General features: G+C 32.8%; 2 protein-coding genes across 5 annotated transcripts; both read left to right on the forward strand.

Moving 5' to 3' along the window:
• Positions 1–7038: 7038 nt before the first annotated feature.
• On the forward strand, positions 7039–12808 carry LOC132759201 (baculoviral IAP repeat-containing protein 7-A-like). The gene is made up of 6 exons (XM_060750924.1): positions 7039–7164; positions 7492–7699; positions 7885–8087; positions 11369–11483; positions 11808–11948; positions 12228–12808. Exons 2-6 carry the CDS (start codon positions 7498–7500, stop codon positions 12449–12451), a joined length of 885 nt encoding a protein of 294 aa, XP_060606907.1. The 5' UTR covers positions 7039–7164; positions 7492–7497; the 3' UTR covers positions 12452–12808.
• Positions 12809–15259: 2451 nt separating this feature from the next.
• On the forward strand, positions 15260–21941 carry LOC132759202 (E3 ubiquitin-protein ligase XIAP-like). 4 transcript variants are annotated; one of them, XM_060750926.1, is made up of 6 exons: positions 15260–15298; positions 17783–17897; positions 18361–18583; positions 19159–19370; positions 20373–20487; positions 21158–21941. In XM_060750926.1, the coding sequence occupies exons 3-6, from the start codon at positions 18424–18426 to the stop codon at positions 21361–21363; spliced, it is 693 nt and encodes a 230-aa protein (XP_060606909.1). In that variant the 5' UTR covers positions 15260–15298; positions 17783–17897; positions 18361–18423; the 3' UTR covers positions 21364–21941. The 4 variants fall into 4 exon arrangements, with proteins under 4 accessions (XP_060606909.1, XP_060606910.1, XP_060606908.1 ...); XM_060750925.1 differs by lacking the exon at positions 15260–15298 and adding an exon at positions 15338–17431; XM_060750927.1 differs by lacking the exon at positions 15260–15298 and having other exon boundaries at positions 15326–17897; positions 19162–19370.
• The last annotated feature ends 1799 nt before the right edge of the window (positions 21942–23740 follow it).

Here is a 23740-nt window from a genome sequence, read left to right on the forward strand (position 1 = left end):
CAATTTTATTGCAGTAACTGTCATCACTGGTGTGCTTTCACGGGAGACTGAGTTAAATACAATATTTTTTTATAATTATAATTATTCTTCTCTTTTTAATTTGATAAATATATCCAAAATGTTAAGTTTGAAACAATACGGATTAAAATAGCCGAAAAAGAATGATGCGATGCCTTTCCCAATTTACATTGCGATCGTTTCGTGACAAAACTGTAATAATAATCGAAGAGAAATATCAAACGGTTTCACCTGTTAAAGGGATCTTCAAGATAATGACGTTAATAACTTCGCTTGGTAACGACGTCAATACAGCGTTAAGGGACGTTGCTCTTGTAACGTTTTAAAGGGACATAATAATTTTAATAATATTATTGTAATATAGATCAAAGTTATTTTGAATACAAGACCTTCATGGTTATCAAACTGAAATTGATTTGGGCTTTTGATGACTTTGACCTTGAAGGTTAAATTACTGAATTTTACTGATTTGTGCATTAATTGACCATATATATATGACCATATTTATTTATTGCATATTGCGTAAGCCTCTGAAAGTGGAAGAAAAAATAATCAATGATCGTATGTACAAAATACTTGTGTATGAAAAAAATTAAACACATCTTATCATTGTATCATTTTAGGAATATATAGGATAAAAGCCTCCTGCCACATGTGTAATTCATTTTATAGACATCAACAATATTGATAAGCATATGTACATTTTCTTGGTTATGAGCACCAACGCACGAATTAATACATTTACTGCTTGACAATATATGTAAAAGGTGTACATATGTAATTGACAAGCAGGCACGATCGATTTCACCTATGTTGTCCCTTTTCTCAGACGTTATTTAAGCACGCAAACGAAACGTAATTTAAGGTTTTCCTAGTTTATCGTCATAGTTCTTCTTCTGCGTGCTACAATAGAAACATAAATTGATTGCATGCCAATACGTTTTATTTGAAGACAATACATCTCTTGTCATGAAATATTGCGAGTCATTGAAGATTCCATAATGACCACGATATCAACACATCTGCAAAATTTAATGTTTCTAAATTTCAAACGTTAAATGTTTAAAGTATCATTATTCTCATTTTCTCATTTTGTCAATGTCTAGTTGCGTCGAAACGACTATATATTTTTAAAAAAATGACTGTTATAATGGTTATTGTTTAAAACGTTTAAATATATAAAAATATATACATGTAAATATGCCTAAAATATAAGAGACTGTCCACTCTTTTTATAAATTGAACATTATAGGTTATTTTTGATGGACATTTACAAAAAATTTCCTTTGGCGCTGTGAGTTATTTATTGCGAATGCGAATTAAATTATAAAATTGAAAAACTGTTAACTTATCACTTTCACCTCTTTGCTCACTTTTATGGGTATTATGTCATTTTAAATGTTTAAATCTTGTTCAAGGCTGGCGATAGCTTGCATGTACCACGTCCGTCCATTCACAGACCCAATCATACCGAATCTGCAACATTTCAATTATGCCGTTTTGGGCATTTTATAGATCAAACTTCAATATTACTCAATATTACTGTAAATATTCAAAAATTTACCCGACACATGTTCGTGACATTCATTGGATGTATCCATTTAAATGGCATTGTTGGTCATTTCATGCTGGCAAAATTTTGGTCAATTTATACTGACATAAAATAGTGTTTGTGTCTCATTTCCAAATCTATATGCTCAATTTCCTCAAAATGTTACCTTTTTGCGTTAAAAAATTACTAAGTTCGGAACACTTGTACAAGATACTTATTAATAAAATAGATGATTAAAATAATTTTGGAGAAAGAATTTAACCTAAACCAATTAAATAACAAAATGTGTCTGTCTAGTTTAGAACTCCAGCAGCTCCTGACAATCTAAATATGGTGTCCAAAAATTACTCATTAAGCGTAGCGAACTTTTGGCAGAAAATGGAGAACGTCAAACTGGACAGTAAACAAAGCAAAACGAACTAATTGGCATTACTTAAAAATACAAGTCAAAGAGATAGACAATGAAAGACTACAACGTGTTTTAATCAGTCAGATATTTATGTTTAAGTGAATAGGGCGGAAACGAATATATTTAACATTTATTGGCATACCGCTAAAAGTAAGAACTACTTCGAGACAGTTTCAGACACGAACACAAACGTTTGACAGTGTAATTTGATTATCCTCAAGCTGATAATGGTGACCTACAGTCAGTCTATCATTCATTTCATACAGATGTGCATATTACTCATAAGAACTTGCATATTGTTTTATTGGAATATATTGTGCACTCTTTGATGTAGAAAGAAAAAGTGGTATAGCTTTTCCAGCTAATGCTTGTTACTTCTCAGCCTAGATATTGGCGAGGTTTGTTTGTCTTCCTAACATGTCTTGATGCAAACATTAATTTTACTTCAGAGAAATCGATCATGATTTATAGTGTGTCTATAAATTGCATTGATTTGGCTCCAGATAAAACACTTTAAAGGTGACAAAATGAGCTGAATAATTTTGTTTTATAATTAGGCATAACATATTGTCTTAACTTACAAGAAAAGTCGTGCTTACATACTCGTATATAATTTTGGAAATATTTTGCTCTTTTTTCTGCGACAGACGTATTTAAAAATCTGTAAAACATTATTGATCTTTGTCAATACCAATAAGCGGTTACAAATATATTTTATCTTCTACTTCACTGATATGTATGTAGTATGTCATCTAAGTAAACTGTCCTGAAATTATTCAACTGACTTCTCAGAACTACGATCGGTCGGTCTTGACGTAGACGCTTCGGCTATGTTCGATAAACAATATATGTCTTTACAGTTCCAAGAATACACCTGCAATTTTTAAAAATTTACTACACATTAACTAATGATTTGTCACTGAATTAACCAGATAACGACAATAAAGTACAAGCATGTTGGTTCAGGTAAAGAATTTGAGTGAACCCCTTCCCACATGTACAAGGGCAGGTGTAGTTCTTCTCCCTCTCTGCATAGCCATGTGGTCTTCAAATTGCTTCTTTCGGTAAAGGTTCATGTTGAAGGTGTCACATGAGTATAATGCCGACCCAAGTACTTTCTGGTGAACCCGCAAGTCGGCCTCACAAGCGAATCTGCTTCCACGATTGCAGACAAACTGCATTTCTTCCGTGTGTTTATAACATCTGCAAAAATGGATACAAATCTCTATATAGAGCTTTGAAACTTGTTTTAGAATCATTAAATGTTTAATAATCAACTGTATTTGACTGCTATTACTCAAAGACAAAACATTTTTTTTCTTTTATATTGAGGGCAATGAATGCAAACAAATCATAAGCTATACTTCACTGATTCTTTATTATATGTCTTATATAACAAAAATTAAATAATTTTGAATTTTTCTTTTTTTTTTTTGGTTTTGTTGGTTTTCTTATAAAAATGTTTCCCGCACCACTTGTTGGATGCATAATCAGTGTTGCTTCTCTCGCAAACATGTATACTCTTTTCCATACGTTTTGCATATGTTATATTTGTCCATCCTGAAAACTATATTAAAGATGTAAACTATATTTCAGAGATGTAAAACGTAATTACAATCTACATTATTTTTTAAAAAAAAACAAAGAAATAAAATACATGTTTTCATTGACTGTTACTTATGATAAGACAAATTGTTTGTAGCGTAAATTTTACGCAGAAACAAAACAGATTAATAATATTAGGAAGGCATCGTTACATGTACCGATAATTGGATATACATTGTATTTGACAGTAAATGACTGCTAAATATCTAACCCAAAGCTCAATAAACCATTTAAAATTTATTTTTAAATACATTTGTTGAACATATTTTATTATTCTATGCAACGAGTTACATGTAATAGAAAGAGCACCGAAACACGAGGTTATCTGATTTGTACGAGGGGGCATAGCCCCCGAGTATTAATCAGATTGCCGAGTGTTTTGGTGTTCTTTCTCTTTTGTATCATAGTCAAACAATAAAGCACGTTCCCTGTTGTCACAATATGAAACCCCGGCAAAAATGAACCAATGAACGAACATCTGAATATGACATTTCTGTCGCTTTCCCTTTCTCTGCCGTCACAATATGTAAACACCAGCAAAAATGAGCCAATCAATGGGCATGCTCTGGAGTGCGGGTAACTAATACCCGCACTCCAGTTAACGCACTGTGCATATATATGTATACGATTTAACCCTGACACATTTTCAACAGAAAGGTCTCCAAACTATGATACAAGCATCCTTTTGTGGAGAGAAGCTTTATGTAATTCAAACACCTGATGACTTATGCTCATAATATTACATATGCATATATTTTTTACCATTATTAGGAAACTTGAACGTGATTTATGTACGTTGTATATTATGTCAGGGTCTTTATACTTGTATATTCTGCATGTATATATGTTGTACTCTTCAAATTTGGAGGAATAAAAGAATCTATATATAGAAACCAAAACTAAAATATTTTATCTTGACTTGGAACAATGTTTTTGTCTCTTTACATATACTCTTTTAGTAATAGAAAGAGCACCGAAACACGAGGCTATCTGATTTGTACGATGGGGCGTAGCCCCCCGGGTATTAATCAGATTGCCGAGTGTTTTGGTGTTCTTTCTCTTTTGTATCATAGTCAAACATAAAAGCACGCTCCCTGTTGTCACAATATGAAACCCCGGCAAAATTGAACCAATGAACGAACATCTGAATATAACATTTCTGTCGCTTTCCCTTTCTCTGCCGTCACAATATGTAAACCCCAGCAAAAATGAGCCAATCAATGGGCATGCTCTGGAGTGCGGGTAACTAATACCCGCACTCCAGTTAACGCACTGTGCATGTTTATGTATACGATTTAACCCTGACACATTTTCAACAGAAAGGTCACCAAACTATGATACAATATCATTTTAATGTATATGGAAGCTATTAGAAACTGGGCGTGAAACTTACTGTTTTGTTTTCGTGTGGCTTTCTATCCAGAAATTGCTCGCATCTGCAAACAACATTTAAAGCATTAGCTACAGATCTTTCAAAAGATTTTGTATGAACATAATACAAGAAAAGATGTCAATATTATGTTTGATTTGAGCTTTTAATGAAAGAGGAAAGCTTAATTTCATTCATTTTGGAACCAAATTATTACGTATCGAGTGTTTTACTAAAACTGAATGTGCAATTTTCACAAATTCAAACAATGTTCTCAAAAACCACAAAACGCAGGTGAACGCACTTGGTATTGATATTTGAAGAAAGTTACCGTGTAAATGATAGGCCAAAATATGATAAACAAGATCACCAAGGAAAGGCGGCGTTCAATGAACACAGCCCCCACCCGACCCAGCAACAAGAGTCAGCGGCAAGGAGCCCAGGAGGACCCCAAACAAAAACAGGACAAGGCACAAGACAGAGAACGGACAGGTCAATCAATAAGAGATAAATAATCTGTAACTGATAAGGAATTCAAAGAAAACAAATAAAAGATTGAATAATAGGCCCACAAAGTCAAAGGACACAGGGGAAGGGGACAGGAGACCGGAGAAAAGGGGGGGGGGGTAATCAAAGAAACAATAATCCGGGGCAAAGGGGAAGATACTTACCGTAGACGAGATAACAACAAGGGACACAAGTAAAAGTGTCACCAAAACAGTATAAAACAACATAGACATACATCTGAGGAACACAGAGGGGCGCCGCCTTGGAACGGTCAGCAGCATAATAATGACTACTGGGGAGTTTAAACCGGTTAATGGTGCACCAAACCTCGCTCTTAGCCCCACCATGTTCCTATAAACAAGACAGTGTAAATAAAATGAATCCCCGCCAAGTCTAGTTTGGATTTAGGTCAGAAATAATGTACATACCGAGACTCAGCAGTCGCCATTCCCAGTTTGTATTACTAAACAAAGTCACATGACACCCCCCCCCCCGTGAATTTGGCTCAGATTGTTAATATGTTTTGTTTCTTATGCTACCCTATGATGCAAATCTTTCAGTATTTGATAGTTATCTCAGCAATCGATATAATTTATTACCTTAAAATATAAATATAATGAACATTAATTAGTTTATACGGCCTTTTTACAGTGCCACGCAATTGTGAGAGATAAATTGCCATTTAGACCAAGTATATTCAATGATTTAATAGACATAAACGTCATTCGAAATAATAGAGAAAACTTTAATTGACATTACTTAAACCAGAATTTAGCATAAGACCAATTCTTGTACCCATTTTATTATTATTGTTATTTTATTTTGATTCTTATTGTTTGTGTCGTTTTTTTTCTTTTCTAAATAGGTTAGTAGTTCAAGGTTTATGGAAAACCATTAAGATATAATTTACAATGACTTTAAAATATGTTAAACTAAATCGGTGTTTTTGTAACGATATTACCAATAATTGTTTACACTTATGAAAGAATAAAGATAAAAGGAGATAAAAATGTTTCCTTTGTGAAATACTTAAGTAGTTTATTTTGCGTATTTCACCTGCACTATAAAATAATAGGTCAAGTTTATATAAAAATAGATATTGATCAGTCATAACAGAAAATAAATGTACGTATATGAATATTTGATATATATTTACTGAATGTCTGTGCATGACAAAGATCGTTGGTAAAAATAACGAATCTTTAAAAAAAAAGAACAGATTCACTTATTGAAAATATCGACAGAACACAATTTCCTAATATATTAAACTTTGACAAAACCTTATCATGTATCCATTATTTCTATCCTTTAAATATGGCAAAATAGTTCAGAAATTATAACAAGAAGCTGCATCTCCTGTAAGTGATAAGTAAGAGTTTGATTGTGAAATATACTTTCAATACCTACGCAATGTATTTAGATTTACAGTTATCTACAACATATTTACTTTTCATCTTGATTTAAAATGTGTAATAAAGATAACAAAATTAATCTTGCATTTGCTTTATTTTCATTTTTACTGTTTATTTGTTTTGTAAACGACGATAAACAATCCGACGTCATAAATGGTAAACCAGTGATGTAACATATACGAGTATTAACATATGGTAAATATGGAATACCAAAGTATACCTATATAAGAGTTTGTAACACGCAGTATCGCAATCATACAAAATTAAACCTGCTTGGACCATATATTTCAAGGTAAGATAAATTTCAACTTTTTTACCCAAAGAGTAAGTCATATTCTGAATCAATACATTGTAGGAAAATCTCAACTTCAATTGCATATTGATTGATAAATACTCTTTGTATTTCTTGATGTAAAAATCGCACGTAACATGAAAATCATTACTTGAATCGATTTACTTTTCGTACCCTCATAGTAAATTTTCTTCAAGTTCGATTTTCTTGAAATATTTGGCTCATTTAAAGACATGCAGCTTTAAATAAATGCATTATCGTTAAAATATCATCCATCGCGTATTTTACTAACAAAAGCAAATACAGTATTGTTATCATAAATTTAAGGTAAAGATGTCTGAAGTTACTTCTGATGTACGCATATCCAAACAGAATGCATCCAAACCTCCCCCAAGTGTTTTAGGTATAAATGTGGAAAAGCCTAAATTTCCACAATATGCTGTCATTTCAAAACGAAAGGAGTCTTTCGAGTCATGGCCAGAATACCTGCCTGTGAAAATGGAAGATATGGTCGAATCAGGTTTAGTGTACACTGGTAAGATCTTAATTTCTGCAGTTATTACCTACAAATTCATAACTTCCATTGTATCTAAATAACTGAAAAAGGACAAATGTTTACTTAAACAGAAATTAAATACGTTCGTTTATATTTCACTACGAGATCAATATTCCTAGTAGCCTTATTACTTCGCATTGTTCTTTTTTTTAATTTTATTTAAGGCGTTGGTGACAGCGTTAGGTGTTATTTTTGTGGCGGAGGGTTACGTAACTGGGAAAAGGGCGATGTTCCAATGGAAGAACATGCAAAATATTACCCAAAATGTCCCCATATTTTGCTTGTGAAAGGAAAAGCATACGTTGAGAAAATTGCTCGAGGAGAAAAGCCGGAAACAGATTGTGCAGACGGAATCAGCAGCCTATCGGTACGAATGTTATGGATTATAGAGATGGTTTAAGCGAAATAACAAGTTTTTGTCTGCGTACTTATCACTTTAATAAAAAGCAATTTTACAATACTGCAATAAGAGAGTAAAGCTCAACAAGGTAGCGCAACGTTCGCGGAAAGCAACCCCAGCTTTTATTATTCATAAAATCCTTTCCTAGTATGCACACATAGGGTTCCAAAAATAAACGGGGTGAACGATAGAAACCAGGGTGTATTATTACAGTACTACTTTCATTACAACCATACAAAGCCTTGAAAGGTATTTCAAAGAGTAAGTTAATTTACTTTAAGGGAAATGATCGAAATGGTACGTAACGGAAACGGTAGAAACACGGAGTTGCACTTCAATGAATCAGTAAAAAGAATAAACAATACTTGGCATTTGACACACGTTGAAGGTGCTCCAAACTTCATTGTCAGTTCTGTTAAGTTCCAAAAACAAGACAGAATAAATAAAATGTTTCAAGTCATGCGAAAGTCTGATAATTATCAAGTTAAGAAATGCTTTGTAATTGCGACGCAAAATGCTCAAGTAATATAGCTTAATCTGTGTTTTTTTACTAGTCTGGGCAATAAGAAAATAGCCCAGGTAGACCCGATGTTAACAGACGCAGTCAGAACGATTCTGATAGGTTTTCGGATTTGCTTATCAAATAGATAAAAAAAAGAGCGTGGCGAGACACTTAGTAGTTTTAGAAATGTTTTTTAAACTCTTCAACTTAAAATAAGAGAAAACTATCATGACCACAATCGTCCGTAGTTTGTAAACCACACCGTCAAAATAGATGCTTAGCATAGCCTATCACTAGAAATTTTGACACGCTCTTAAATTTTGCGATTAATTATAAATTATGAATGTAAAACGTTTAAAGCCAAACACCTGCAAAATTTTCATTTCTTAGTTTTGAAGCTTTCATTTATTATTCTGTAAATGTTCTCAAAATGAATACACTAGCCAGTCTCAGGAAAAAAACTTTTCTGCTTATAAAGAATAAATTGGTGGTTTCCTAACTTGACCCACGCTGGTCAGGTTAAAGCTTGAGATTTCACAATAGTTGTCACAGTCTACTCTGGAAACGTTAAAGAATATGTCAAATGAATGACAATCATACAAAATCCACAATATCTGTTATTGTAACTTTCAAGGTTTGTTCAAGACACATGACTTGTTTCAAAACTGCTTGGTGATTCTGTCGGCATTTAAATTTTGTTCAAGATATTGTGATATATTTACACTTCCAACCCAAAATATATAGAATTTATGCAGATATTCATGCTTGTACTTTAAAAAAAATGTCATTTTAGCGTGATTTGAGTACTTAATATCATTTTAGTATTTTTATCATCAATTTGCCTGAGTACCCCTTTGAAAAATGCCTGAGTACCCCTTTGAAAAACATTTTTTTTTTTTTGATAGCGATAGCCTTGCTTACGGAGTGTGTTGGTAACAAGAATATGAGTATATCGTTCAATGCAATTTTCAACATGGCAACATACCCTAACAAATATTATTGAGGGCACATTGTCCCTCAGAAATTAGGAAAAGATTAACATGCGTTTAACAAGGTTTTATATATGGAATAAAGCATGTTAAATGCTTGTCATATAAAGAAAGTAGTGATGGACGAGAAATAAGTTGTCATAAAAGTAGCATAACGAAAACATAGTAGTGTATCGACATCCATTTAAAATATTAAATCACAATGACTTTGTTGAATTCCAAAAATGCAAAAGAAGCAAAAGATGATCCAGCTGTATGGTCAATAAGTACGATTTTGGAATCTGTAAAGGATACTAAAGTATTGAGTTTTTACTGAGAAATAAAAGTAATTTCATGTTTGGGGCCTAATAAACCTTTTAAAACTATAAATTTTATAGGTATATATTCGTCAGTGTTTTGCAAAATAACTTTAAAACAATCAAGACCATCCCTTTTGCCTTACATCTTATGTTTAATCACATTTTATTGTTTTATTGTTACAATACAAAAACAACAAGTTTCCGCAATAAGATTGGGTCTTAGTTGTTACAACATGCATAGTATTGTTGATGATAGCAAGAAATTAATCCACAAACGATATAATAGTGAAATTATATTTTTATAATGAAATGAGCTCATTTGGATAAATACCATTTGATCACTTAAGTAACTTATAGCCAACTAATACAATATTTGGTTATATGGCAGCAATCATCATACTCTGTTGAAGCCAGAAATGCCATTGATTTTGCGTTGGAATAAATACACCATACAACAAACGAAGTCTTAATCGTTACAGTTTATTTATGTGGCACATTAGATTTTGGCATTTTTTGATATTTGTAAATTGTTTAAAGCAGCACGCCTCCAGATTCATCGTAATTTTCATGAAAATTTTGAAAATGTTTTTAAAGGTAAAATATTGTGAAATGAACAAAGAAAGTACTTGACACATTACAATCGGCACATAAAATCCACGTAAATTACCCAAAAGAGGTCAAAATATGCATAAATAGCCCATACTGCGTTAGTAACGCAGAAGAAATATGGTGATAAATACTGCAAAATACATTCATTAATTGCACATAAGATATAAATTATCACTTAATTCTTTAATTTGTTTACTTTTCGTAAAGTTTTAGTATGTTTTTTCCAAGTTTAATTTTCTTGAAATATTTTGGGTCATCTGGAGGCATGCAGCTTTAAAGGTAAATAAGCAAAACAAAAGCATGAGTGACGCATGTTTTGTTCACGCAGTAATATCTTGTAATTGTGAAATTCACTTTCGTAGAGTATGTTTATCAGCAGTGATAATATAAACTACTTCACTTTATCTAAGTAACGAGAGTAATATTAAAACTGGTTAATTATCTAGTTAATGGATGAATATCACCCCTTTTCATGACAATACAAAATCAGATCTGCGACAAGGGGTGTACACTTATTTTCCATAATCCATTCCAAAAGAGGCATTTGCAATCTTAGATAAGGAAGGGAGAATTATAAACTATCTTACAAGTCCACACCATATATAAAATATATATAATTATAATAATTGTCTTTAACAATACAGCTTGTGAGGAAGCTTGTAACTTTTTTATTCTTTTTTGTAATATGTTTTGAATTAGAGAAATAGTTTGTCATTTGTAAGTTAATAATCTGTTAAGGTTGCACATGATGTTTCTATTAAAATTCAAAAAGAATTCATTTGTTACTTGTACCTTTGAGCAAATACTTCTCGATATCACATTGATGTTTAAGTATCCATTTTATAACAGAACTCCGTTGATTCGAGTGATCTTACAGATTCAGTGGCGGCACAGAGCTGCATAGACATGGGGTACTCCAAGGAGATAGTTAAAAGGGCGATAGACATTTTCATTAACAGACACGGTAAGTTCTCACTCCCTAATGTATTAAGAGAAGCAGTAACAAATAAAGTTTCTATTTAAACAAAAAAAAACAGATTCGCTAAAAACTTCCACACACGGCAAAATTGAAAATGTAATAGGCTCGGTTATGGTAAGGCCTGTTCATGGACGGTTCTGGAACGTGCAAGCTACCGTCCAAACCTCCCCGCCTCCTAAATTGTTCAATATAATTTTGATCAACTTTCTATGTTGCATGTATAGTTTATGGAACTTGCCACATTCATTGTCATTTCAATGTGGTTTTATTTCTAGTAGGTAGTTAATGTTTGCATTTTCTCTTAAATAGGTAACAATCACTTCAAAGGGAGGGATATTTGTGAAATAATATTTGATATAGAGGAAAACCCCGAAAAGTATTCCCCCGATGCCACTACTAATACAGAAGCTGAAGAAACAACACAGTTAAATGAAGACAATGAACCATTAGGTATTGGTTAGTTTTCATAGCTTGATATTTTTTAAGAAAGCAGTTTTACAAATCAACGGAAAACCTCTGAGAATATCATTATTGAAAATTTTTAATGAAAGCGCAATTAAACACAGTGAAAACTAAGTACATTTTTAAATACTTTTCCTTGTACATCGATTTAGCAGTTCCCTTACCTAATACAAATATACATAATACTCAAATGAAAACAGATAATAAGAGAAACTGCATATAATTGAACTCTTTTATTTTCTAATCAAAACACCTTTATTATTTCAGAAACGATTGAAACACTCCTTGATGAAAACGAAAGATTAAAAGAGCAATACACGTGTAAAATATGTCTAGACAGAAGAGTGGATGTAATATTTTTACCATGTGGTCACATGGTAAGTTGTCCACAGTGTGCACCGGCGCTTACAAAATGTCCTGTTTGTAGACGAACAATTAATGGTCAACTTAAGGCATTCATGTCTGTCATTAATACAAAAATAAAAAAATGATAACGGTTACCCTAGTAGACAAGTATGAATGCACCGAATACTCAATTAATCACAAAATTATTCTCTAAAAAGAAACATTAAAGGAAAACAGCGTTTTAACCAAATGACCAGTACCGTAGAGAAGCACATTAAAGATATTCTTATTCAGTACTTTAATCAATTTTGTTTGGAACTCACTAAACAAAATAAATCAGAGTGTTGAACATTGGTGAACAGGGTAGGTCTACTAGGGTGAAATAGCATTAAACAATGCCAAGATGTGTTCATTGACTTTTTTTTACTCATATTATATGCTCAACTGAATACAAATGTAATCTTTAGATGTTACGTTAATAAAGTGTTGTTGTATGACAAAAATAGTATTTTGTGTTAATTCCCAACCATAGCACATACTGTATGATTTTATAAATCAGATATCTAATCCCCCCTCTTTATTATTTTCGAAGCCATTCTCTGACTTGGCTACTTATGATAGTAGATAGATGAAAATTTGTGTATGACCCGATATCAATTGTCAAGAATAGGCTTGGTATGATAATGTCACAGAAACCATTATTACTACATAGAAATGGCAAAAACAACCTCAATTCAACAGTTGTGGCATCAGCATATAATACCAAACCTGCATTAAGATATATTCATTCCACACAACGTGAAGTGCATTGTAAAGAAATATCAAATTATCAGATTATTTATCAACTAATACAGTCATTTCCGACATTAAACAAGAAAAATGTCACAATTACAACCAGCGCATGTCTTTTACTTTAAAATGTTTTATTCGGCTACATATGTATTACTATATAAACCCTAAATTCCATGAGAATTAACCATACCAGAGGTAAATGTTAAAGATCGATTGTATACTTTGTTTCGAACTGTATTGATTAGTTCATATAGACTTTCATATTAACATATTGCACAATCCATGTAATAAATAAGATAAACATAAATTAGCACAAATTAAAAACAAAGATAATCTTCTTTTTTCATAACATAAAATGGACTTCGATTTTATTTCTAAGAAGACAGTACTCTTTTATTTCTGGAGCCCTACATCAATTTAAACAGGCTTTAGGTTTTATACAATATTCAATGCCTCATTTATTACTCTAAATAACAGACTGGGTCGTAGTTTTAGGGAAAGCCATCCATTCCTATTTTAACGTAAAATGATGATGACATTATGTCAACCTTTTTCCGGAAACATGAATTTGGAGAGTTTGCTTTCCTGATTTTCTAAAGTCATAGTACCTTCAAATGTGGCGCATGACTGCAAGAGATATTTTATTTTACTTTTAAATTACATTGAAATCTTTACCTCTTATGTATATCGAACATTTATAACAAAATACACAAGGCAACAACGAACATGCTTGTTTATTTCATTAGCTTGTTCATGACCCGAAAGTTGCACCGTACATACACTCACAGATGTTATATTTCCAATACTTGAAGATCTTTCAACATGACCACTGTTAAATAGTGTTTAATCACTCTTAGAATATTTAGCCTGGTTCATAAAAGGTAATCAATGATATGCAGGTTTCTGATTCTTTTATAATATTCGATTTTATCTATTTCCGCCCATTGTTTTATCGTTTATTGCATACACATTATTTTAATTTGAGACCATATGCCGCTTTTTATCGAATGGCACTAACGTGCCACGTTGAAGGTTCCATGATAACCGCCGTATGATCACATCAGAATTCCAAATCCTACCATTACATGTACAATGTAAGTACTGCTTACTGTAAGTATGCTAGGAAGGTGTAGAGGTAATTTGCACTTTCCAGTATCGTTCTTTAATAGGCTCAATTAAACCCAGTCTGCAACATTATCGTTTTGTCGTTTTGGACTAAGAGAGAAGTACAGAATCCCTAAAGAAAGTCCAACAAGACAAAATTGAAAAATTTGCTTCACACCCTTATGACAAATCAGCTCGGAATGTCCAGATAGTGTGCCTATAAAAAGAAGACAACGCTGATTTGAAAGTAAGATTTGTCTAGAATGTCCAAGAGACCACACTTAACCAATTATACTAATAGGTATTAAGGACACTTACGAGTATACAGCTGTCCCCGCTCCATAATATCTCGCGGGAGCCGATAGTTCTGAAAAAAAGGAAGCGAGTACCACAAGATAGAAGTCAGGGTTGTAGAAGTTGTATTATCTGTATAGGTTGTTGTGAGTCAAGGCACATCTCCATATTGATACCGACGTCACAGCCTCATACAGGATCATAGCTTATATTGATAGTATAAAAATTCTAGGTTTGTAACAGGTTGTGTGTTTAACTAAACTTGATTATATAATACCACCAATCATTTAAATAATTATTAGTTTCTTAATAATAGGCAGGTATCTAACCCCAAAACTGTTGTATGGACCAATCAGTTTGTAGCCAAGTTACGGATTTATCTTACTTACTTGTGCTTTGTTGTAGAAAAAGCTTTTATACCTTTTCATATTTCAGAAAATGTACAACTACAAAACTCAAATGGTCAAATGTGCGGCTCTTACGCATTAGAAGACTTCAAAAATTAGTGATTTACGAAAGGCTTATAAAAACTAAAAGCAATATGATATTAATAGTAAAGTTGTACATTGCATGAAAACACGCAATAAGTTAATATATAAAATATCATGTCTATTTTAACAACTATTCTGTATTATGTCATATGTTAAAAATGGAACAGTGTCGAAATTTCTGTGCAGATGTATATTGCGTGTCGCTTGGGTTCCCTTCGAACATTAATCAGAACATGGGCTCCCATTACATGTGTTTATTTTTATACACTGAAAATACCCGACATTAACAAATTGCGTAGGATTAAATAAGAGGTAAGAGGTATTTTTATTTACATTCAATATTTTCGATTATATTCAGTACTATCAAATGAATGTGTTTTTGAATATCTATGACAAAATGTTTATTTGATATATAGCCAGTCGCCCGAGAACAACATATGACATTAATACATAAATGTATATATAATTGTCATATACAATGCTATCTGTGATACAAGAGCATATATAATGACATCAATACGAGTACATTCATTTAGAGATATTATATCTAAAGTAGGTCGAGTATACGTTTTGTTTCCAACTGAACATAACAGATATACATAGCAACATTTTTAAATAAGTGTATGGTTTGAATGTGACTGATTACATTGTTTGTCATAAAACCTTCAAGGTCGAATGTTTGAAAGTCTATGACATTTCAATAAGAAAAGGTACTCGTGGTCCACCTGATCAATTCGACATAATATAGATATTCTTAAATGCTTCTCCACTCCACTCTATCGACCATGTTCATTTTCCAAATTATACGGAGATGTACGGAAAAGTGACATTGCACTGCGGAATTTATTGATATCTAATAGTAAAAAAGAGAGAAAACAGATAAACAAGGCAAGGGCAAAGTTCACAGGATGCAGCCCCCAACACATCCAAGCTACCTTAGCCGGGCACCCAGAAGGCGCCAAAACAAAACTGGGTGTAGAAATAAGGGCGGCGAAAGAAGGAAAGGGACACGTTATGTGTCAAATAATAAAATTAATAATACTGTATTCCTAGAAAAGATTTCGCGCGTTTTAAGTTAGCGCTTTTCGCGGTAAGCATGATTTCAGATTATTGTCCCGTACAAAGTTCAAAGCTGCAGAAATGTAAAAAATAGTATAAGTCATTAGAAAAAGGGGTATAAACTTAACTAGAAAAAATCGCTGTTGTTAAGTCAATAATGCTTCCTTTATTTACTGATTGTTTTACAAGCCTACCTACTCCTAATACTGCTTTTTAAAACACTTGATGACTTATTTTATGATTTTATTTGGAAAGGTAAGGCGAAAATAAAACAATCTGTAATTATTGAAAATATACAAAAAGGTGGTTTCAACATGGTAGATATTAGTACATGTAGTTATGTTCATTCTTTAAAAACAAGGTCATGCTGTGACCTTGATCTACAAGGTAGCGACCCAAATGTTGCGCGCTACATTTCGTCTCAATATGGTTATCATTTCTGTGAAATAGTTGTAAAATGTGACTTCAAATAACAAAGTTATGGACCGGGCACAAAATTGCTGCAAGGTCATGCTGTGACCTTGACCTTCAGGGTAGCGACCCAAATTTTGCGCGCGACACGTCGTCTCAATATGGTGATCTTTTTTGTGAAATAGTTGTTAAATCCGACTTCAAATAACGAAGTTATGTGCCGAGTACGATTTTGCTGCACGGTCATGGTGTGACCTTGACCTACAAGGTAGTTACCCAAATGTTGCGCGCGACACGTCGTCTCAATATGGTTATCATTTCTGTGAAATAGTTGTAAAATCCGACTTCAAATAACAAAGTTATAGGCCAGACACGATTTTGCTGCAGGGTCATGCTGTGACATTGACCTTCAATGTAGCGACCCAAATTTTGCGCGCGACACGTCGTCTCAATATAGTGATCATTTCTGTGAAATAGTTGTAAAATCCGACTTCAAATAACAAAGTTATGGGCCGGACACGAATTCGAGACGTACCTACGGATGGACTGACGGACGGACGGACGAACGGACAACCCGGCGACTTTATGCTCCCCCTATATGCATAAAAAAGGAAAAATTTATTATTTGCTGGTGTCAGATTATAAACACAAGTTCTTGAAATTGTTTCAATAAAACCCAATAGTTTTATTCAATAACAAAAATCATGCAATATCAAACGCATATCAATAAATTCACGGTCAAGCAAATTAGAGTTGAAAGTTGTTTTCTTTCATCTAAAGCTGATGAATTTGCAATTTTCTTTTAACTGAGGACGATATGTCGCTTTTCATGACATGGCACGAAGGTGTCGCATTGAAGGTTCCATGATGACCGCCGTATATGAACACATCTGCGTATGTTTCAAATTCAAAATGTCACCATTTTCGTGTTTAAATGTTGAATTTTTCTTCAGGCAGTGCTAGGGGGCGTGGAAGGTAACTTGCTATTTACCGTTCATTACATGCTTAATCAAACCGAGCCCGCAACATTTCAATTTTGTCGTTTTCTCTATTTTTCTGAATTCAAATGGTAGTGTTAGATAATTATCACACGATTCGCATGTTATTATTTGAGAGAATCGTGCCCTTTGTGTAGTTGAGTTTTCTCTATTTGTATAAATACAAAACCTTTAATTTTCCGTCAACGTTGACAATTGTTATTTGATGACGAACAGACATTTGTTAATATGCAATTTATTATTTAATGTATGTCTAAATAATGAAGGGCTTAAACCTATATTCACCCATATCATTGTTTTATGATTATCAAAAGGTTCTTTATTCCAGAATGAAAAAATAATAGTCACATTGTTCATGAATACGCCAGGCTGCATAGTAACAGAGGATTCAGTGTCCGTAAACCTTTCAAAGCTACATGTGGTCATCTACTGATTATTTTATTGTATGTTGTCTTTTTTATGCTTTTGCCTTAAAATGTATACATGTATTTATGTAACAACTATTTCGTAACTCATATTCTTAAATTTCAAGAAGTATGGTGTTAAGAACAGTGATTATTACAATGTGTTAAAATCATTTAATGTGTTGTTCTCAGAGTATTTATTAGTCAGAATTTAGTATGCGCAAGTGTTTGTAAAAACAAAACAGTTGACTTTACCGTATTGCTTTAGCACATGCGTCTAGAAAATTGTATTTAGAGTCCGCGTATTTATAAAACATGTACAATATAACACAACAGTAGACTGGTTCTAAAATTCAAAGCTGTAATGCAATGAAAAATGTATTGATATTACCAACATCGTATATTGCATAAAGTTACACTGGACAATGAAGTTTGAAAATTCTAGAAATCAATTTACATTGTGTAATTTCCTTATGGCATGCAAAATTTTTAATTCTTACAGGGTTACACAAACGTGTTGTAATTTCTTCAACATGGGCTCGCAGCTTCGTTATAGTAGTCGAGGATGGTCGATATAGAATCAGCTGCTTTTGGAAGTAGTGTTGAAAAACCAATGTTCCAAATTTATGTTGCTGAATCGAGGCGTTTAGAAACATTTGCGAACTGGTCAGACAGTATCTTAATTAACAAAAATGATCTTGTCGAAGCAGGATTTTTCTATACGAGTAAGTACAAAAGAAACGAATTTTTAATCATGAATTATGTAAAACAGAGATCAGTTGAAGTCTTAGTGCAAAGCAGTTCATGTTCATATACATGTATATACTATTTCGGCTTACTAAAAACTGACTTTTTGTAAAACAAATAAAATAAATAGATAGTGGTCACAGATTAATGACAAATAAATGCACACCAGTCTAAGCTTGAGAGTAAAGTAAAAATATAATTTAAGTTGACCTGTTTTTACATGGCCCTATATAAACGGTTGTTTGTATATGTATCCCGAGCAAACAACCGTTTATTTACGGTCATATAGCCCGTGAAGAATCTTTATAACGAATATATAATACAGCAAACTTCCTTTTATAGAGAAAAAAAATTGTCATACGTTTACGGTAGCCGTGTATATTATTAGTTATAAAGATTGTTGACAGGTTATATGGCCCTATATAAATGGCTATTTGTAAATATAACCCGAGCCGCTAGTCGAGGGTTATATTGCAAACCGCCGTTTATATACGGCCATATAACCTGTCAACAATCTTTATAACGAATAAACAAAAAAATGATTTTTTTACAGAAGATGGTGATACAGTGAGATGTTATTTTTGCGGTGTTTGTTTGAACAACTGGGAGCCCGGTGACGTTCCAATGGCAGAACATGTCAGATGGTCTCCAAAATGTTATCACGTCTTTCTAGCTAAAGGACAAAAGTACATTGATAAAATAATAATGAGTGATGAAAACGGAGACGTCAGCAATGGCGAGGTATTTATGGGTGAGTGTGTTTGGGTGAGTGTGTTTTTAGTGTTTTTGCGGGTGGGTGTGTATTTTGGTGGGTGGTGGGTGGATGTGTGAGTGAGTGAGTGAGTGAGTGATCGAGTGAGTGAGTGAGTGAGTGAGTGATCGAGTGAGTGAGTGCGTGCGTGCGTGAGTGAGTGAGTGAGTGAGTGAGTGAGTACGTTCGTGCGTGAGTGAGTGAGTGAGTGAGTGAGTGAGTGAGTGAGTGAGTGAGTGAGTGAGTGAGTGAGTGAGTGAGTGAGTGAGTGAGTGAGTGAGTGAGTGAGTGAGTGAGTGAGTGAGTGAGTGAGTGAGTGAGTGAGTGAGTGAGTGAGTGAGTGAGTGAGTGAGTGAGTGAGTGAGTGAGTGAGTGAGTGAGTGAGTGAGTGAGTGAGTGAGTGAGTGAGTGAGTGAGTGAGTGAGTGAGTGAGTGAGTGAGTGAGTGAGTGAGTGAGTGATGTTAATTTGCCAATAAGGACAGTTCTTTTCATTTTATTTCATTTTAGTTAATGTTAATCAAATGCAGTTATTAAATCGTTAGACGTTATTACCTTAAAGCTGCATGTAGTTAGATGAGTCAAAAACTTTCAAAAAAATAAAACTTAAAAAATATACCAAGATTTTAAGAAAAGTAAATAGATTCAAGATTCCAAAAATAATTTGCATGTTATACACGTTTAATGACTGATTTTGATGTAGGACTTTTTATCACCATAATTCTACTTCATGACTAACTAAATAAGTACTATTTTTGCATATTCTGAGTCCTGTTTGGGTAATTTACGTGGATTGTTAGTGCCAGTTGCATTGTAAAAATTACTTTCTATGTTCACTGCACAATATTTTACTTTTAAATACATTTTCTAAATTTTCTTAAAGATTGACAGAAATCTGGAGGCACGCTGCTGTAAAATTTAGTGAAGTGGTCTATACATCTGCTTTGTTGAAACTGTGCTTTTAACTAATATGAATATAGTTTCGCTCATTGATATCTTCTTGGTCAAAATAATGCAGGAAGCAGCTGGTGCATGTGGAGGAACTGACATTGTAGCTACAGATGCTTGTTTGGAAATGGGCTTTTCTGGAAAAGATATAGAAAGAGCGGTTGCAGTTTATAAGGAAGAACACGGTATTGCTCAGAATTATAAATTAAACACAAAATGTCCACTGCAATGTCTTAGCCTCTGATTACTTCTAAGAAATCATAGATACCATTGTATGAGTAATCAAAGCCATTCCTTTCAAAAGTCTTATGTAACAATCAGATTTATAATGTACTAAAGTTAATTGCTCTATTTCGGTTTTTACATTAAACTGAATTTAAATGATCGGTTTCTCTTTTACATGCAATTGAATTTAATTGTAAAATTATATTAAATCGCTTTGTTTCTTTAAATGCTGTTTGAAGCATACAATAGCATTTTCATCTCATGTCGGCTAACACAATGTTGTGAAGAAACATATATATATTTTTTCGGTGATTTATGACACTAAAATTACATAATGATTTGATATTTCTAACAGTATATATTATCGTTTGATAAAGCATTCATTGTTTTAGGTAACAGTGACGATTACAATACAGTACAATTACAATATCTTTTTAACATTTCATTTGATATATTAAACAGTTATCATAATTGGGTATTAATTGTGTATGTCGAACACTATCTTTGTGAATGTTTTAACCAAATGTAGTTTCACAAACGTGAAATTTTACAATTGTTAAATGTAACAATGTTTTTAAAAATTTTTAATTCTTTCTAAAAACAAAATAATGAAATTTTATAACATTATAGATTTGACTGACAATACAAAACGACTTATAGAGGAAAATAATCAACTCAGGCAACTAGCCTTGTGCAGAATATGTATGGATACAAACCAGGACGTCGTATTTTTACCTTGTGGGCACATGAATTCATGTTTTCTTTGTGCATACGTTCTGTCCGTTTGTCCAGTCTGCAGACAAACTATCACCTCAACTGTCAAAGTAGTTTTTTGATGGTGAAAAAGCCCACAGTTCTAGCAGCCAAACGTCGGGACCTTCCTCTGATGATAACGCTTAGATGGCCAATGATCACTTTGATTCCAGAGATGTAAAAACAAGAGCACAAGCTTCGATCTTTAAATTGTAAACAATGATCAAGAATTTGTATAAAAAAAGTGTTAACATTCTATGGTTTAATGATCCATGCTCAAAGAGCAAATTTAGACCTACTGTTACAATATTTGGGTCAGTGTCGAAATCTTTGTTTAAACATTGGTACAATGTCTTAGAGACGTTGAATTGCAAAATTCAAATACAATACAGCAGAACAATATCAACCTGAAGTGAATTATGCATATCATATCAGTTATGCTTGATGAAAGGAAACAAAAACAGTGGGCTGCTTTTGCAGTTTTTAAGGCTTCATTCAAAATTTTAACTTAATTTTGTTCCAAGCCTGGCACTAATAATGATGATTTTTCAAAGAAGGCTATGATACCTTTAATGTATCCAAACTTGAAACATGGACACTTAAGAGTTTGCATGGTATATTTTATTTGGATGGAGCTTAATAAAGATGTGTTTGACTGTGATGATTATTTATCTTTTAGTATATATTCTGTGTTTTTATGTCACATTGTGTAAGGTCTTTAATCACTTGAACAGTTTATGTTCGTCAATACGTATATTTAATATGGAAAGAGGTCAACATTATAGGCTTTACGTCTGATATCAGTCTGGTATTCAATCAAACTTTTAAGTTTATGTAAACTTTAGGTATAAAGGATTTTCAAGGGACGTTTTTCAAGGGACGTAATGTTGAATTATTCTGGTAAGAAGTTATTAAGATTATATTAAACAAATTTGCAAATAATTTTGTTAGAAATAAATTATAATAACGATAACAACAAGAACATTACTTTTAAAACTAGAACTTACGAACATATTAACAAATAGATGAGCGAGCGCAGTCCTGAACAAACGAACGAACGAAAGTAATAATATACCGGTATTGTGCTTGACTGTAACGTCGATCCATTTGATAAATTAAACTAGACACATTTGGATTTTAAAAGTATGGGTTGTGCAGCTACATAGGTTTGTATGAAATGAGTTTCCTGGGGCAAAATGATTGACAAAGAGTCAACATTTTAAATGGAGAAACAATGTAACAGCAAGCATGGTTTATTCGTGAAAAGCAAAAAACATAGAATTACATATTATCAATTTTTCAATGCAATAATTTCTCAAGGGCTTAGATCCTACCCTGGCTCTTTGTTAAGTAAACGAAAACAGAGAAATGGGAGTGTAAGGAGAGCGGTGGTCTAGTGCCTCTCAATCCAGGGGTCATAGGTTTGAAGCCTACTGAGGTCGCGCCCATGTTTCCTCATATGACACCAACACTGCTTAGTTCCATGAAGCGCGGAGTCTAAAGGGATTAACATTAGTTGCAAAAACTTGTTTCGCTTAAAGAACATGTCTAAACTAACAGTGAAATCATTAAATTATTTAACAAACTTTATAATCTAATCTACTTTTGATTAGTATCTTGTTCAAAACATACATCTGGTCAGAAACATAAAAATCACATTTGTCATAATAATAACGTCAATCCAATTTTTGCCTGGAACTATATATTTATTGAATGTATGTATATTTAATTCTAAATTCAATTAATATAGGTAATAGTGTCTACAATGCAGATGAGTATATGAGACTTTGCTTCATCTTTTTTTTGCTTTCATTCTTTACACGGATTAAAGGGACTCCACTGAGGTTTTTTGACATGATGGGACTGAAAATATTTTTTCCAGTTAAATGGAACATTTGAAGTAGGTTTAGACCACTAATATTTGTGCAAAATTTCCGATCATTCGCGCACTTCGTTTCTCCGGAATAATTATTCAAATTGTAAAAAAAGACACAAAATGAAAGACGTTTAAACTCGTTTCACTCAAAACTGGCTAAGAAAAGCATAAAAATACGATTTTCAATTTACTTCAAAGTATATGTCTTAACTATCTTTGCATATATTTCTGTTTAAATTACCCCAATTCATGTATGTAAGAAATTCAAATGTTATGTTTATAGGCTTTTAAACCTCAGTGGTGTCCCTTTAATCGTATTGATACTTAAAACTTTCCGTTCATATTTCATAAAAAAAATATTGTTTATTCCAATACAAATGAGAAAATATAAGAAAATGACCAGTCTACTACTATTATTTATAGTCACAATATGATCATGATGCCATTACTAAGCACAATGATGAAAAACAAATAAACTGATAAATTACAATTATTGTCAGTGCTGTCTCCCAAAAACAGTAGTAACAAAGTACAAACGCATTGTATTACTAGGATTTTAAAAGGTAGTCTGATATAAAGATAAC

This window comes from Ruditapes philippinarum, unplaced genomic scaffold, assembly GCF_026571515.1.
Source record: "Ruditapes philippinarum isolate M1 unplaced genomic scaffold, ASM2657151v2 ctg602_1_1_1_1, whole genome shotgun sequence".
In the NCBI taxonomy this organism is placed as follows: Eukaryota; Metazoa; Mollusca; class Bivalvia; order Venerida; family Veneridae; genus Ruditapes; species Ruditapes philippinarum.

Excerpts from the sequence above, each read along its gene's own strand:
- LOC132759201 (XM_060750924.1), top strand. The coding sequence starts at position 7,498 with ATGTCTGAAGTTACTTCTGATGTACGCATATCCAAACAGAATGCATCC. Across the intron at positions 11,484-11,807 it reads CATTTTCATTAACAGACACG|GTAACAATCACTTCAAAGGG; the intron begins GTAAGTTCTCAC and ends TCTCTTAAATAG. Across the intron at positions 11,949-12,227 it reads TGAAGACAATGAACCATTAG|AAACGATTGAAACACTCCTT; the intron begins GTATTGGTTAGT and ends TTATTATTTCAG.
- LOC132759202 (XM_060750926.1), top strand. The coding sequence starts at position 18,424 with ATGGTCGATATAGAATCAGCTGCTTTTGGAAGTAGTGTTGAAAAACCA. Across the intron at positions 18,584-19,158 it reads AGCAGGATTTTTCTATACGA|AAGATGGTGATACAGTGAGA; the intron begins GTAAGTACAAAA and ends ATTTTTTTACAG. Across the intron at positions 19,371-20,372 it reads TTATGGGTGAGTGTGTTTGG|GAAGCAGCTGGTGCATGTGG; the intron begins GTGAGTGTGTTT and ends AAAATAATGCAG.